Here is a 15,475-nt window from a genome sequence, read left to right as displayed (position 1 = left end):
AGTTAAAAATCCAAGAAGCCTCTGAGAGGTATATAGTCAAATGTGAATATTCTGAACATTATGAGAGGATCTTTTAACAGCAGGGGTTTTTTTGTAAGTACATGCAAGGCTTATTCTAATGACTTCTTTTCTCACATCTTGTAATTAATGCTTCTAAGAGGAAAAAACCTGCCAAAAAGCCCCAACATGAACAAAAGATAACTCTTATTTGCTTTTCCATCTGATAGACTCAGTATAAATGCATGGCTGTAAGCATTTCAGTGACTTCATTATTGCTAATTATTTATTAATCTTGGTGAACTTCAAAGAGGTTGTAGAGAATGTACTACAAATGCAGCAATTTGCATTCTAAGAAGAAAAAAATATATAGTGGTTCATGTGTGCAGCCTTACCTCCTTCTTGTTGACAAGTTCTCATCACTTTCACTGGTCACCAGGACTCTGCTGGATCCTCCTTGACTGGCTTCATGCATCACTTCAATCTGAATGAGAAGGACATGTTAAAACTGAAAATACTTAATTGCTGATGCTTTTATTTAGAGAACTTTAACTCTTTGAAAGAATAAAAACCAGATCCTACCTAACCTAGAAAGTCATTAGACAAGTTCAAATAATTGAATTCTTGATGTGCAGAAATATCTCCTATTTATATTCTCCATCTTTGCTCAGTGTTGGCATGGAGGCATTCCTTACTCCAGGCAAAGTAATTATATTCTTGTACCACAGAAGGGGAATTATCTCCTTGTGTAGATAATTATGAGCATAATAATCTGCTCCTTAGACTCTGGAAGACTATTTTTTCATTTCCTGTCTGAAGCCAACCCAAAGACTTCACATTTCCAGAGTTCTTTGTAGAATGCCCTGTGGAGAAATGTGGGAATCCTCCATGTGCCTCTGAGAAGTGTCAGAGTCCCAGCAGCAGTGCTGGGTGAGGCAGTGCTGGGCACAGGGACTGTGCAGAGCCTGTGCCCAGGCTGCAACAGAGCTTTTGCACAGCTTTTGTTGGTTTTGATAACACTCTCACGCTCCCTTGTCCGGTCTTGCAGAGTTGGATCATTTCAAGTGCTCTCCAGGCAAGTTTTAAGCAGGCTTTTCCTCCTTTTGCCTGCAGTTTTAAGAGCAGCAAGCATTACTTGCACTTGCTGAAAAGCCAGTCTATTCAAATTCAGTTAAACAACCCATCTGCTGAGTTTGCTGTTAATCCAAGCCAATATCTAAATCCCAGCAGAATCCAACTTCCTGAGCACTTTCATTTTCAAGGGCTGATCTTACATTCTATATTGCTAAATTATTTAGCTGGTTGATGATAATGATGGAATCCAGTAATGAACTATCCTCATCTGAACTATTATCAGAACAATGGGAGCATAGGGAGGGGGCATAATTGCAGTGTAGTCATGGGAAGTGGATTTAAAAATTAATGGATGTTTTATAAAGCCTATACCACACTGCTGCATACACCTAACTATGTGGGAGAAGTGCAACTGATTACTTGCATTACTGATGAGAGTAAAACTAATTCAAAAGTCACTTTCTGTGAGTTTAGCCAAAGGGGACACCACCTGTATGTTCCTGCTGGTAACTGTTCTGTGCTTATGCTGAAGTTGTGGGCTATGCTGGCCATTTCAGCAAATGGACAGCATTTTTGCTTTCAGCTTCAGAGGAATAAAGATGAAATGTATGAACAGGCCAGGGGTGTAGATAACAGACAAGTTGGGTTAAAGTAGCTTGTCCTTATCAGAGAATTAAGTTAGCAATGCTCCATTTTTTTTTTTTTTTAATTCTAAGTATAGATATGTAAATATATTTATGAGGTTTTGAGTTCTCTCACAATATGAGATGTCCCCAAATTACAAGTAATCCTACCTTAATTCCACCTTTTGTCTTCTTAATGCTTTTCTTTTTTGATAAGTCTACTTCAGAAACAGTCTTTGGAGGGCAGGAAATTTCTGTAGACCTCCTGTTGGTAGCTGAAAGAGTAAAAAAGAAAGTAGAATTAGAAAATGTGCTAAAAGTTAAAATTCTACTTCCTAATAAAAGCAATGAGCAAAAGGGTAAATGAGGCCTGGCTTAGAGAACTGAGCTGTGCTGGAGCAGTGATGGACTGGGTGGAACAAGGAATAAATCCCCTTGTTCAGTGCTGCACTGTCTCAAATTGGCATCTCCAGCTCCACACTGAAAGGATTACTCTGGTTTGGCTTCCCCTGGGAAAAGCATCTTTAGGACAGCACAGGTAAATGTTAGCCAGCTGTACCAGCTTGTACCAGCTTGGGTAATTGCCACTTGCATGGTATTGCTTGTGTGGGTTCCCAAGAAATTTTGTTTCTGGTAATGGTTTGCTGCTTGGTGTTGGATGAAAGGATTGTTCCCTGTAAGGTTTCATTACATGAGCAACTCTCAAAAGAGTAATCACAGGAGTTCAGCAAGGCACAGTGACAGGTGTGTAAGGACAGAATCTGAAGATATTATTTCAGAATATGCCCTGTTGTGTCAGGTTTGAGGCCCTTGCAGGCTCTGAAAGGCCCAGCTGACACTGAGGTGTCTGAGGCTCCTGGACATCCTTAACAACAAAAGCACCTGTGCTGAGCCTGCTGTCCAAAGCAAAGGGTTAGACTGAACTATGAGAGGGGAAATCATACATTTGGCTTGAGTAGAAAATAATATCTGTTATAGATTTATCTTTGTTCTAGATTGGTAATGAATTCACAGCACATGCAAGCACAAGGCCAACAGCACTCTTTCTCTTCTTCATTGCTGAATTTATGTTTTCACCATTCATGTCATGGGTGAAAACATGTATGAAAGCCAGGTGAAATACTGAAAAAATCTGGGTCAGGCAACAAAGAACAAAATTGAGGTTAAGTCCTTTTTTATTCTGGAAAAACTATAATTGAAGAAGCACTTTTTCTAAGAATAAAAGCTGGTGCTTTCAAATGCATCTGGCAACATTTTGTTTAAGAGAGTTTCACCAAGTTTAATGTTTTGAAGTGTTGAGAGTTTTGATAGTCATTAACTTTTTCTTCTTTGGGAGAAGCTGAAGGATACAGTAAAAAAGATGAACACTTCTTTGAATGAGGAGGACCTAGTATCAAAGGTTTGATGTAGGAGAGGTCTGAACACTTTTGTAAAAGAAACACCTTAACAAAGTTTCAAATGCCCTTGTCATTTTACATTCGTCTTTTAAAGTCGTTTTTAAAATGGCAAAAAGAAGCACATAGAAGCACTCAGATTATATTCAGTTAAAAAGGCAACATATCAGTTTCACAGATGATAATAATGGAAGCTGACATTTCTTCTATCCTGTCTTTTCAACAGCCTTATCACAGAGCTGGGAAGAGAATTAATTAAAGCAGCCTGTCTCTAACTCTTCCCTAAATCTTGGATTTATCCGATGCTGAATGACATAAGGACTTGGCAATGCCCATTTCATGCCTGTTACCTCCTCACAATGACTCCATACTAGAAAGTTTCCTCAATGGAACAGTGAAATCTGGCAGTCACCAGCAGCTATAATCAACTGGTAGAGAATTCTTGTGGTTCCCAGGACTGAGCTGAAATGCAAATGTCTCTTTTTGGCTCTCCCATCACTCTTTCAGCAGGGGACTTGTTTTGACTTTGAACACTACTTTCAACAAATATCTTTTTCCTATCCCCAAGCAAGCTCTCCCTGAAGTAGTATTTGTTCTCTCAAAGGTAATTTTATTTCACTCAAAAAGTGGTGTAGTGACATTTTGGAACCAAGGAAACAAAAAGATTCAAGATGCAGCACATGGAAACTATTGATCCCAATTGTCAAACTTCTTCATGCCTTTCTGATCTGCAGGGAGGGTGACTGCGGCTGTTGGCAAAACCTGAATATTTGGTAAGTTTTCAAATGGGTCCTTTTATGTGTTTTCCCATTAATCTCTGAGTAAAGTGTCTGTAAGCATCAGCAAATTCACCCTTTTCTGTATTGATGCAGCGTGGAGATTCTATTTAGCCATAAAGTCTCACCTACCACCATCATGACAAAACAGGCTGTGATCAGATTTATTACACTAAAAACTCTTATCTCCTGGAGCTTCTCCCAGCTTTATCCTATTCATACCTTGAAAATCAGCATTTAAAAAATAGATCTGAGACTTGGCCACCAAGATATTGTTTCATAATCTTAGCCACACTTGAATACCCTAGATATGCTGCCAATGTCTAGTTGCCCTCTCTAAATCTGAGTTCAGTCCCTTGGATTGCTCTACAATCTAATTCACAATGGATATGTCATGGAAATTAAGGGAAGCAACAGAAATAACTTCAGAAAACATAAGGACTTTTGCTTAGAAGAGCGTAGTCAGCAATACCAAGTTGTTTGGCTTATTCATTATTCAGAAAATTTTGTAGCTTGAAGGGATGGTTGATATTGGTATGAAAACCCTTGCTGAAAGCAATCAGCAGAAAAAGTGGAAATCAGTTACAACTTTGATGTCTGGATCACAACTTGCAAGCTCAGACAGCTCCAGGTGATGCAGGAAAGAGCACAGCACAGTTTAAATGAAAGATGACACATTCACAAGAAATTAAGCTGCAGGTGCTCCTTGATCCAGCAGCAAATTTCTCAGGTCAGTTTACAATTTGAGTCTTGGATTCTTCAGTGTGACATATTTCAGAAAAGGAGACAAGATATGAAAGCAGTCAAATTCCACTGAGTCTGTTTCAGAGATGAATTTGATTCATATTGACACAGCAAACTTCCCTTTCCAATTAGACCCAGAAATGAACTGAAAACAGGAAACAAGCTGCTTTGGTTATGCTCTGGAGAATTTTTCAGTTATTGACTGGCCCATAGTCAGAGACTGCTACATGTCACTGCATTTAAGTAGTTGCTGAAGCAGTACAGAAAGAAACAGCCCAAATACCTGCCAATTATTATTGCAATAATTACTGTGGAACTGGAAATATAAGGGAAACTCCCTCATAGAATTCAGTACAGTTGGCTGTTTTGAGGTCAGTACAGTATTGTCTTGCTGAAGAAGCTAAAAATTACAATGTTGAATTGCTTACTGAAAGAATGAAGGCACAGGAACAAAGGAGAACTAGAAATGATCTGTCTGCATGGTTGCAGAGCTGTTTTCATCCTATTGTTTCACAGTACTCCTCTGAATGATACATAATGATAATTTCATTTTGAATTCATTAATATTTTTAATTGCTTGATGCTACTTTTAAAGCAAATATTGTCAAAGGGCATTGTAAAGCAGAGTTTGGGTCTGTCACTTGCATTCATCTGAAGCACCACTACACTTTTCCAATGGGGCTTTAGTACTGCTTACTGGTTTTTTGTGAACAAGTTGTATGACAAGTATGGAATCACCATTGTGTTATTTAGCCCACAGCAAATGGCAAAGTGGGCTGTACTGTCCCTAAAGCTGCTAGAAAATGACAGAGACTCACGTGCTCTGTCTTGCTTTGCTGTCTCTCCACTCCTCTAAGACTGAAATAAATTCAGTGAGGAAAACTTGCTGTGCAGCTTGTGAGAAAAAGCTGTGGTTTCACCCCTTCTGCCCCCTGCTCCTTTGTGGCAGGACACAGGCACCACTCTCAGGTGCTGATCTCTTACAGTGGAGGCTTCATCCCCCACTGAGGGACAGACTGAGGGACAGACAGAACTGTGGGCAGCTCCCAGGTGCTCAGAGACAGCTGGATAAGTTCACCTGGGTAAGTGGCCCTAAGTTAGCTCCTGCTAGAATAAGTGCAACTCATTAGCTAGCAAGAGGCCATAGCCAAGGGTTACAAATCATACTCAGCACCTGTAAGACATTCCAAGCCCTCCTCAAGTAAACACCACACTTCACATTCAGGTTTGGGGGGGATTCTCCCATCATGTTCTCCCATCTGTTTTCTGTATGGGTTTGTGCATTCTCACTCATCACCTCCAGCAGAATTGAATTCTTTTGGCAAGAACAAGCATGGGAATAACTAGTGTGCTAAGCTTTATTGGGGCTTGCTGCTCATGCTGTACAACAGAAGCATGAGTTTGAAGATAATTAGTGGCTTAATTGCTATTTTGAATGCTGGTGATGGCAAAACAATGTTTAGGCAGCTAAAGAAACACCAGAGCAGCTATGGTTTGTCACTTAATGGCTTAGGGCAGAAAGACTTTGCCCTTCTTAGGCAATATAATTTAGACTTCTCTCTGGCAAAATTTCTGTCAAGCCCCCTGAAAATCTGCTGAAATAAGAAGCACAGAGCAAGATTTCTGGATGTGGAATATTCTGCTACAAGGAGACACTACTTGGTTTCCTCAGACTGGCCCAAGTGTAATAGCAATCCCACAGCCACAAAACTGAAAATATCTTTTCCTTTTTACAACTTCATTTATAGAAATATACTGAACCAGAAAACCAGTGGTTTCTTAAACCATTTATGAGTCACACACACCATCTCTTCTGAGTCAGCTAATCTCACCACAGCCTCACTTCCCCTGCACACATCCCCAGACTCTTGCAAGAAATTCTTCCTTTATCCTCTGTCCAGATGTTATTAGTTAGTGAGTGTTATGCACTAGTGACTGTGAGGAATGCTGGACTGGATCCAATGAGCAGTTGTATACATTTAACTGAGATGGGATCAGCTTAAATTTTATTATTTAAAGAACTGAGAAGGCTCCAGATGTGTTTTCCCCCCTATGAATCTTGTGTTCCAAGTTGGCCCTCTAAGATGCTTGTATGGTGAGTCATGGATTTTGTATGTGCAATGTGCTGTTAAACATGTTATTTGTTTAACAAGCTCACAGACATTTTGACATCTCTGCTCCTGTATTTCACATTTATGTTGCCCACAAAGAACTCTCTAGGTGAATATTTTATAGCACTTTGTGCTGCCATGTTCCAACTCTTGTCAGAAAGGTAACTAAAGCAAGACATTTTTCCTAACCTTGGTCATGGAGATGCCAAATCACCTTTTACTGAAATTTTCCAGGAACATGTGAGGTTGAAGGGAATAGCCTTCGGGAAAGTTTCTTTTCAAAGAGTAAAGTTTAGGAGAATTACAAGCAAATTAAAATAGATAAATGCTAACTGCAGTAATTTCTAATTGTTTGTATTATCCTTTACAGTTCTGTAGTTCATCTCTTTGTGTGGTTTGACCCTGTGGACCTACTCCAATCTCTCCATGCTAAAGTGTTTTGCATAGAAATGCAGAGAACAAATATGTAGTCAAATCATCAAAAATTATGCCCTCAAAAGTGAATCACAGCAAAAATATCAAGTGCCACGTCTTTCCTCCCAGCAGACATAGGGACAAATTTAGCTATTAGAATTCAAGCAGCTTCCACTGGGAGAAAATGGAGTTCTCCTTAAAATAAGGTATCATATATACTACTTAAATATTTTCAAGGCTCTTATTATAAAAAGGTCAACAGGGTTTTCTGCCTTTTCAGGGTTGATCTGTGAATAACATTTAATCAAGTTCTCACAGCTAAAACATGCACCAAATACAGCTGCCACAGACTTTTCAGCATCACAGTAATTCCAGAACTAGTACTTCAGGCTTGAACAAGACTGTCCCTGCAAAATATGGAAGTCCACTTGTGAAACCAGAAGCATCAAGCAAAATTTGGATTAATGTAAAATTTTTCTTCAGAGTTTCCAGACCCATAGAAAAGTGTTGACCAAAGGAGAGTCAATTCTGAGCTGCTATTCTGGATCTTCACTGAGCTAAAAGATTGCTGAGAGTCACCAGAAACAATAAGGACATGCACATGAAACTGTGACAGTCATTTCCCCAACAGAAACCTGCCCTTTCTCTCAGATATGGTATCAGCTATGCCTGTGTGCAGAAAATCCATCTCTGCCCACACATTTTTCCATGTAAAATGGAGAGTCTGAAAGTTACAATAATGGAGTGTTTAATGTCTGAGCCTTCATATCTGTGAAGATTTTTCCATTAGCACCCTGAATTGGACTGAATTTTCCCTACTGCTCCCAGTTAGGAAAATGGAGAGTCAGCAAGGAAGAACAAAACAAAATCTATTCTGGAACAAATGTAACTTCCTTTCACAGACCAACCACCCCAGTGCTGCCATGGTATTGTTACTCTGCTGCCTGGGGATAAAAGCCTTTCTTTCTGGTCTTCTATTTCTGTTTACCACATTTTATTGCCTTTGCTTGCCTTTCTATTTACACAATCTAGGAACATGGTATTGTCATATTCTATTTTTCAAGCTTTTAGAAATATTCAGGTCTGTCCTGGGTAAAATATGACAAATTAGTTACAAAACCTGTTTCAAGAAGGTATTCTAAGTCTCTCAGTTTCCAAGATGTTGCTTAATAAATTCTCCTCATAAGTAAATGCTGATTGTGCATTGATGCCATGAATGTGAAGAAAGGACACAGAGGAAAGTCCAAAAGACAGTAGCTTCAAGAAGAGCAGAATTTCAAAGCCTCATTTTCAGGCTTGTAATAGGACTCAGTGTCCCTGTTTCTATTCTCAGACATGTTTCAGAGCCAGACTGTGAAACACCTTGGTGAATTCCTCAGTTTATCCTGCTTCAGTTTTCTTTCTGAAAAAAGAGGTTAAAATACTGACCAGTATTTGCCAAGTGCTTTGGCATTCTGAGGGAAAGGGCACTCAGGAATTTCAAAGTGTGATTCTCTGTAACAGACAACTGGATAACACCAAAGTGATTCATAAAGAATATGTGAATATACATGTACTATTCATGGCTGTTAAAGTCACTGACTGAGAGCCCCTGGATGAGCTGTAGATACTCAGGCACTTCTGTTTCTTTGCACAGAGGTACTCTTGGTCAGTCACCTCCTAGAATCTGAGTGAAATGGCAGAGTCTGCTTATCAATGTCTGAACAGAACTGGGTTGCACTTTGCACTTCCTCACAACCAGAGGAGCATTTTAAAATAAATTTCAGCTACTTATTATTTTGCAACAGGACATTAAAGGCTAAGCCTTGTCACACAGTTATCCTCTATTGGGTTGTATAACTATGAACTGCAATTCAAGGGACAGAGCTAGGGACCATCTCATGAATTTTTGTGAAAGAGCTGATGGTATGTGGGATGGGCTGTATGAACAATAATCAAAACTTAAAGCACTGTCATAAACCAGTGACTGTTCTATAAGGTTCTGTCTATATCAATAATTTATTCTAAAAATCTGCAAATATGCTAAAATGACAAGAAAGAAGTTCAAGAAACAGTTCAAGAGACTGCAGGCATAAACAGAATGGTAAGATTAGCTTTCATCCTGAAGATGCAGTTTCAGAATTGGTAAAAGCCATCCTAAAACTGTGCTGCCACTGACAGGAACTAACTGGTTCTGACCTACTGACCCCATAACCCCATTTTCTGCAACTTTTTTTTCCTTTGTTTCAGCACTAGTGGCCATGCAGTGAGCAATCTGATCAATGCTGTAATTAGTGCTGCTTGGAGCAGTGACTGGGCTGTGTGATCTCCAGAGTTCCCTGCATTTTTCTAACTCTTGCAGTGGAAGAAGAACTACTACAGTTTTGCAGTCTATTTTTTCAGTTTTCAAGGCAAATCACAACTCCAGAAAACTGACTGCCCACTCCAGTGCAAGAGGGGAGCACTGTGCTGGAGGATGGGTGTATGGCAGAGCAGGACCTCTCCACAGGCACTGTGTTCTCAGCTTGCCTCAAACTAAAGGAGAAGCTGAAAGTTGAGTTGGGAATTGTACATACAAAACACAGCCAGCATGGTTTGGGGGAAAAAACGTACAGATGTCAAATCAGCATGGGAATGGGGAAAAGACGATTTTCCTTTGGAAGAAAGGATGGATGAATGCTGGGGAGCAGAGAAGAACAGGGACATATGTGTGACTTTCTGCTGGTATGCCTAGAAAGCAAAATGGTCAGGCTACTGGCCATCCATCTCATCAGGAAGATTCCAGTTGAGAAAGCAGTTCATTGAATGCTCTTCGGGCAAATTAGAGGGGTTTTTAAAGGCTCTTTACTAAAGGTTCCCCTTTTGAACAGCCCTAAAGGTTACAAAGGGACAACCTCTTCCTGCTACCAAGCACAGGGTAGCTGGTCTCCAGGATACACTGTTTCTAATTAGCTTCACTCTTGTTCCTTTTGCAGGAAGCAGCTATCTTGGCTAAATGCACGTGCTAACCTCAAATCAGGAACTTTCAGTAATTTCCAAACAGAAGCAATGCTCAGCTTCTATGATAGCAGAGGACAAAGTAGAAAGTGAAAGGTAGAAAATGAACTAAGGTCTATGTAGAAGGGGAAAAAAATTCCACAAATGAGTCAGTGTCACTCACTAATGGACCCTTAATTTTGCAAGTATCTGATTGAAACTTGAGGAATTATGACACTTGAAAGCCAAATATTCACATTACATTATCTGCAATACAGAATCTACAATATAGAAGAGGTTCACATGCTTGCATTGCAGGCTTGCATTGTCTACCCTGGTGTGGGTATTTGAGAATTAACAATACAAGACACACTGAGACACAGTATGGAAATGCACTCTGCAGATTAGACCTAGGAAGAGAAACCTGGTGGGTTTTTTAGATTCACCCTAGTTTGTATGTTTGCAGTGAGAGATATTTCATATTCATTTTTACTACCTGTTCCTACGAGGCTGACACTGCACATCAAATTCAAGTGTTCATTCTGATAACAAAAATCAAACATGACCATGTGGACAAAACATTGGTGTGAGTCTGAAAGCAGCTGCTCATGGCCTACCTACTGCTGCTGGTCTGGTAATCTTTGGTGATGCTCGCTTTGGGGAAGATTCAGGATGTGGAGCAACAGGTTGTACTGGCCGGGTCTGTTTGGCTGCCAGCTTCTTCAGACTGACTTGCCTCTTGTCAAACATTTCTTGCACATCTTCGAGTTTTTGTACAATTCTTTGGGCATTGGCCTTGACAAAGAAAAGGCAAACAACAAATGGTTGTCAGTGCTGGACTGAGTGAGTGAAGAAAGGACTTGTATTATCAGACTCAGACTAGAGCTGGGCATCACACAGTGCTGCAGTTTACTGCAGCCCACACATTCTGCCCAGATCACAGTCTCTCTGACCAAGACATGGTGACTCAAACTGTTTCTAGCACTGCTCTGAAGAAAATTATCTAAGTGTTGCATGACTGCTCTTATGAGTAAAACTTACTGACACAAATACTGACCTCTGTGCCCTTTTAGAGGAGGGAAAGAGGCATATTTTAGCAGACTCAAATATATAGCCCAGTACACTTTCATGGACAAAGCAATAGGAAATGTTTAACTTCCAAGTGAGCACATGCACATCTGAGGGGTTTTACCTTTATTTCAGGGGTGAGGATCATGTCAAACTGATTGTAGAACTCCTTTGGGTTGGAGAGCTCGTGTTCCTTAGCTGTTACCAAGAACTTCTCAATTTCAACGAGTGCAGTTTCAGCTCCCTCTTGTGACTGGCACTTGTCCACAGCTTGGGAAGCTAAGAGGTAGATTCCAGCTTCACACCATTGGCATGCCTTCAAGGAAAAGTGGGGGAAGAAGGACTTATCATCACTGACAGTCCAAGTTGTCAGCTGTTGCTTCTACTCTATGAAAAACAGAATTGCCCTAACATGTCATTAAAAGGGGATCAATGTTACTCATAGTGTGCCTGCCCATAGATCCTGCCCACAAGTTACCCTATCAGCATGTGCAGAACTGAACTTGCTGAACTGATGCAAAAGCTCCAATATTTATACTAACATTTACTGAATAAAAAGGAGAAAAAACAAACAACTTTTTATCTTCATCATAATTACCTGAGCTAATAAAATCTTTCATTTTTAACAGAACCTTGCCAGAGCTGTTATCTGAGAAGGTTCACTCACCTTATCTAACTGCTTATGCAGCTCAAGAGACTTTCCCAAAATATCATACTTTTTCTTGGTCTCATTGGTAAAGTCATCACAAATTCGCCTGAGTTCAACACACTTTGGTCTAATGGAGTCAACTGCATAATGGTTGTTTTGGATGAGCTGTTCTCCATGGAGAGCCAGAGACTGGGCCTTCTCCAAAGGTTCCTGTGAAATTAATGAGAAAAATCCAAAGTTAGAATTACATGCATAATAAGGACAATCCTTCTCTGTAACCTCTGCTGTAGCCTGGGGATAAAGGTTTGGAATATTAATATAGCTGATATGTCTTACTTTATATTTACATTGAAGGTCAACTTCCATGTCAATGAGTACATTGAAACTTGTGAGGTTCCATCTGAACACCAGGAAGCACACTTTTGTTGTGAGGGTGACCAAACCCTGGAACAGGTTGCCCACTGAGATTATGGAGCCTACTTCTGCTTTCTCACATACTGGGGACATTCATTATACAAGTTTTTCCCTACTTTTTCCCCTAGTTTTCCAAGCAATTAAATGGAAGTACTGGGTCTGAGCAACCCTGGCTTCTGGAAATTAGGATGTGTGGTTTGCAATTTAAAGTAATGACTCATGAGAAGAGAGTAAATCTGGACAGTGGAAAGTGTCTAGAATACCATGTCTAAAGCAGCTAGAATACTAAATTGAGAGCAAACCTGTCCTTTCTCTTCCAGATGTTTCTGTTCCTTGAGGAGGTTCTCAACTCGGGTCACACTGTCTCCAATGTCAGTAAAACCTGCTTGTGTTTCCATGAGATTATCCAATGTCAATTTTACCTAAAAAACAGCAACAACAAAAACATAAACCAAAACAAAATAAACCCACCCAAACTCCCATCACAAGATACTGATAAAAATTACAACAAACATTCTCCTACATCTCTGAGAAAAGTCTGCGTCTCAAGTTTAGTCTTTCAGTTTGTTCCAAAGTGGAAAATCCAAGGAATAAATCAACAACCAACTATTCTTCAAAGAGTTTCCCTGCTTCTCACTAATTAGGCCCACAAAGTTTTGGCAACCTGTAACTCCAGAGTTTATATTACTTCAGTATTACTCAGTATTACTTCAGTATTACTGTATTACTCCAGTCTCTAGACTAACAGTTGGGCTTTCTGAACTGTATTCCTTTGACTCTGGTGGAATTGCTGACTTACCATCACAGAAGAATTTATGTTAGATAACTTCACACCTGAATGCAAAATTATTTATCAAGGTAAATTTACTTATTGGTGTTCCACATTTTGCCCTCACAGTCTGGCACTTTCCTCACTGTGCCTTACTCAAGTGTTGTAAGACATCTGAAAGCTGTCAAGACTTTAATTTTTGAATATTTATTTCCTATTGCATAATGATTTTCTCTCCTAACCTCCTTTTTGGACTGCTGGTATACTCTAAGTATGGGAAGAATTTGACCTTATTTACCAGGGAAGGCTAGACAGCATGAACAAAGAAATACCTCTCTGAAATCATGTTCAAAGTGTCGAAGCTGCAGGCACTGTTCTAGTTTCAGATGATGCTTGGTCCAAAATTGATCAAAAGCCTTTTCTGTTTCATCCAACTGAGCCAACAACCTGTTAAGAAATTATAATGAATAGAATGTACTTATTTCCTATATATAATTTCTTTTAAGTTACAGTAAGTGATGGCAGAAAGCAGAGCAGGGAAATGGTGGGGAGCCCTAAAATTATATAAGAGGGCTCCGTATCAACTCTCTCATAAGCAAAAGGGAATTAAATTTGCAGTAGGACAGGCAGGAATGTGACAGATGAGTGACAACTACATGGATCTACTGTGGCAGTTACAGTCCTGCCTCCTGATGTGCAAGAGGGACTCAGGGTTGTTCCATGTGCTGGCAGCCAAGGGCAGCTGTCACTCCCTAGCTTCCACCCAATGCCTCAAAGACAATCCATCCCCAAATTATGCAGATTGAATATGATGCAATTATTATTTTATGGAATAATTAAACCAGAACTCTACAACTTGTTAATTTTCTTCACCCTTCAGAAATATGCAAGGGCTAAATAATTTTTCCCAGTCCATTAAAAACAATAGATTAGGAGCTCATAATGACTCCCATGGACATTGTTTTACTTTGTGTAAATGATGAAACATTTATTTGCAAAGACATTAATCTCAAGGTGTCATATCTTCAGTAAAATATCTGACACTAGGCTAGTAAGTCATCCTCACAGTTTCTCAGTGATCTGTTAATTACAAAGTAGAACAGTTTTAAACAAGTAGAAAAAGTGAAAAGGAAGTGTTCTCTGAATATCTTGTATTTCAATAGATGGGCATTCTTTGGGCAGATAAGGGATCAGTGCATGCTGAAATCATCAAGTTTAATGCATGAAATCATCAAGTTATTGGGGCAAATGCCAATAGCTCCCTCCTATTTGTTTCAAAAGTAAGTTTCTGTGTTCAGTCTGTCCCTTGAAAACTTTTTAATCAAAGCTAGTCATTGAATTCAAGATGAATTCACAAATTCCTTTGGGATGACTGTTCAAAGGATTTTAAAGTATTCAGTGAAAAATATTAGCTCAGCTTTACTTTTAGCACCTTTGTTCCCAGTTAATGCAGACACACTGAAACCCTAGCACGGCATTTCTCTTTGCTCTGCATCACATGGCACAGCAGAAAGTTCTACATGGTGACTAAAAGCTTTATGGTAATAACTAGCATTGTAGGAAGGAAAAGGGGGTTCTCTCTCTGGGTATCTCTGGATCTCTGACACACAGAATGTTTCAGGTATCATCTTCATCTGCTCTTCCCCCAGTGTTTCCACAGACACTCACAAGCACATCACCCACTCATCTCACAGAGACTCAGGTACTACTTTCTAGCCAGGCACAGAAGTTTGGAGGATATACATGTTATGGAGAAATAAGTCCCACCTGAAATCTTCAGCCAGGTAGTTTGTGGTCTGACCAACGATTACCAAGAAATCCAGGACTTGTTTGAACTCGCCTTGGCAGTCTAATCAAGTCATTTCCTCTAAGCTATTTCCTTCTTGGACTTACCTGTCCATAAATCCTGAGTATGTGAACCAGTGGTAATTTAAAATCTGCATATTTAAATTATTTAAATTACATTGGCATCTCCTAGGAATAAATCAGCAAGTTGCACAAGGTAATTGAGCTCCACTGACCTTTCCACAGTGGCCACATTTTCCAGTTCATCTGGGCTGAGTTTGCAGTTGGCACTTCGGGTGACTGGCTCCCGGATGCATGTCAGTAAGGTGGCCCCCTGCTTCACTGCCAGCTTCAGCTCATCCTGAGGGGAAAAAACAAGCCAAAAACCAAATTGTATGTACTTCTAACAACACCCACATCTCCTAGATGACAACAGAGTAATGATAAAGGAGGATCCTTTCATAGGTACAAAATACTTGAAACAAAATATAAATGCTTACCAAAGGTGGTATGTTTTTCTAGTAAATGCAGAGACCTAAATCTTTTAACTTTGAATAGTAAATCTATTTCTGAGAAAAGGAATAGAGTAATTTCTGAGCAGATTGCATATCTGACCAGGCCACTTGCAGAATAAATTATTCTACCACATACTGAATGTATGCTGTAGATTGTGAGCTGAGAGACTGGGCTGAGACATTGCAC

General features: G+C 39.7%; 1 protein-coding gene across 1 annotated transcript in view; it reads right to left on the bottom strand.

Moving 5' to 3' along the window:
• Positions 1-15,475, bottom strand: part of MCF2L2 (MCF.2 cell line derived transforming sequence-like 2) — a 150,752-nt gene that overhangs the window by 76,638 nt on the left and 58,639 nt on the right. Inside the window, exons 8-15 of the mRNA XM_058811891.1 lie at positions 15,010-15,134; positions 13,321-13,435; positions 12,522-12,641; positions 11,824-12,015; positions 11,281-11,472; positions 10,706-10,883; positions 1,866-1,969; positions 393-481 (exon numbers count right to left, since the gene is read on the bottom strand). Of these exons, the coding sequence (XP_058667874.1) occupies positions 393-481; positions 1,866-1,969; positions 10,706-10,883; positions 11,281-11,472; positions 11,824-12,015; positions 12,522-12,641; positions 13,321-13,435; positions 15,010-15,134 (1,115 nt within the window). The remainder of the gene's footprint in view (positions 1-392; positions 482-1,865; positions 1,970-10,705; positions 10,884-11,280; positions 11,473-11,823; positions 12,016-12,521; positions 12,642-13,320; positions 13,436-15,009; positions 15,135-15,475) is intronic.

The sequence above is a fragment of the Ammospiza caudacuta genome, chromosome 11 (assembly GCF_027887145.1).
Source record: "Ammospiza caudacuta isolate bAmmCau1 chromosome 11, bAmmCau1.pri, whole genome shotgun sequence".
Lineage (NCBI taxonomy): Eukaryota > Metazoa > Chordata > Aves > Passeriformes > Passerellidae > Ammospiza > Ammospiza caudacuta.
The sequence above is the reverse complement of the archived record's forward strand: the minus strand, read 5'-3'. Positions and strand labels throughout refer to the sequence as shown.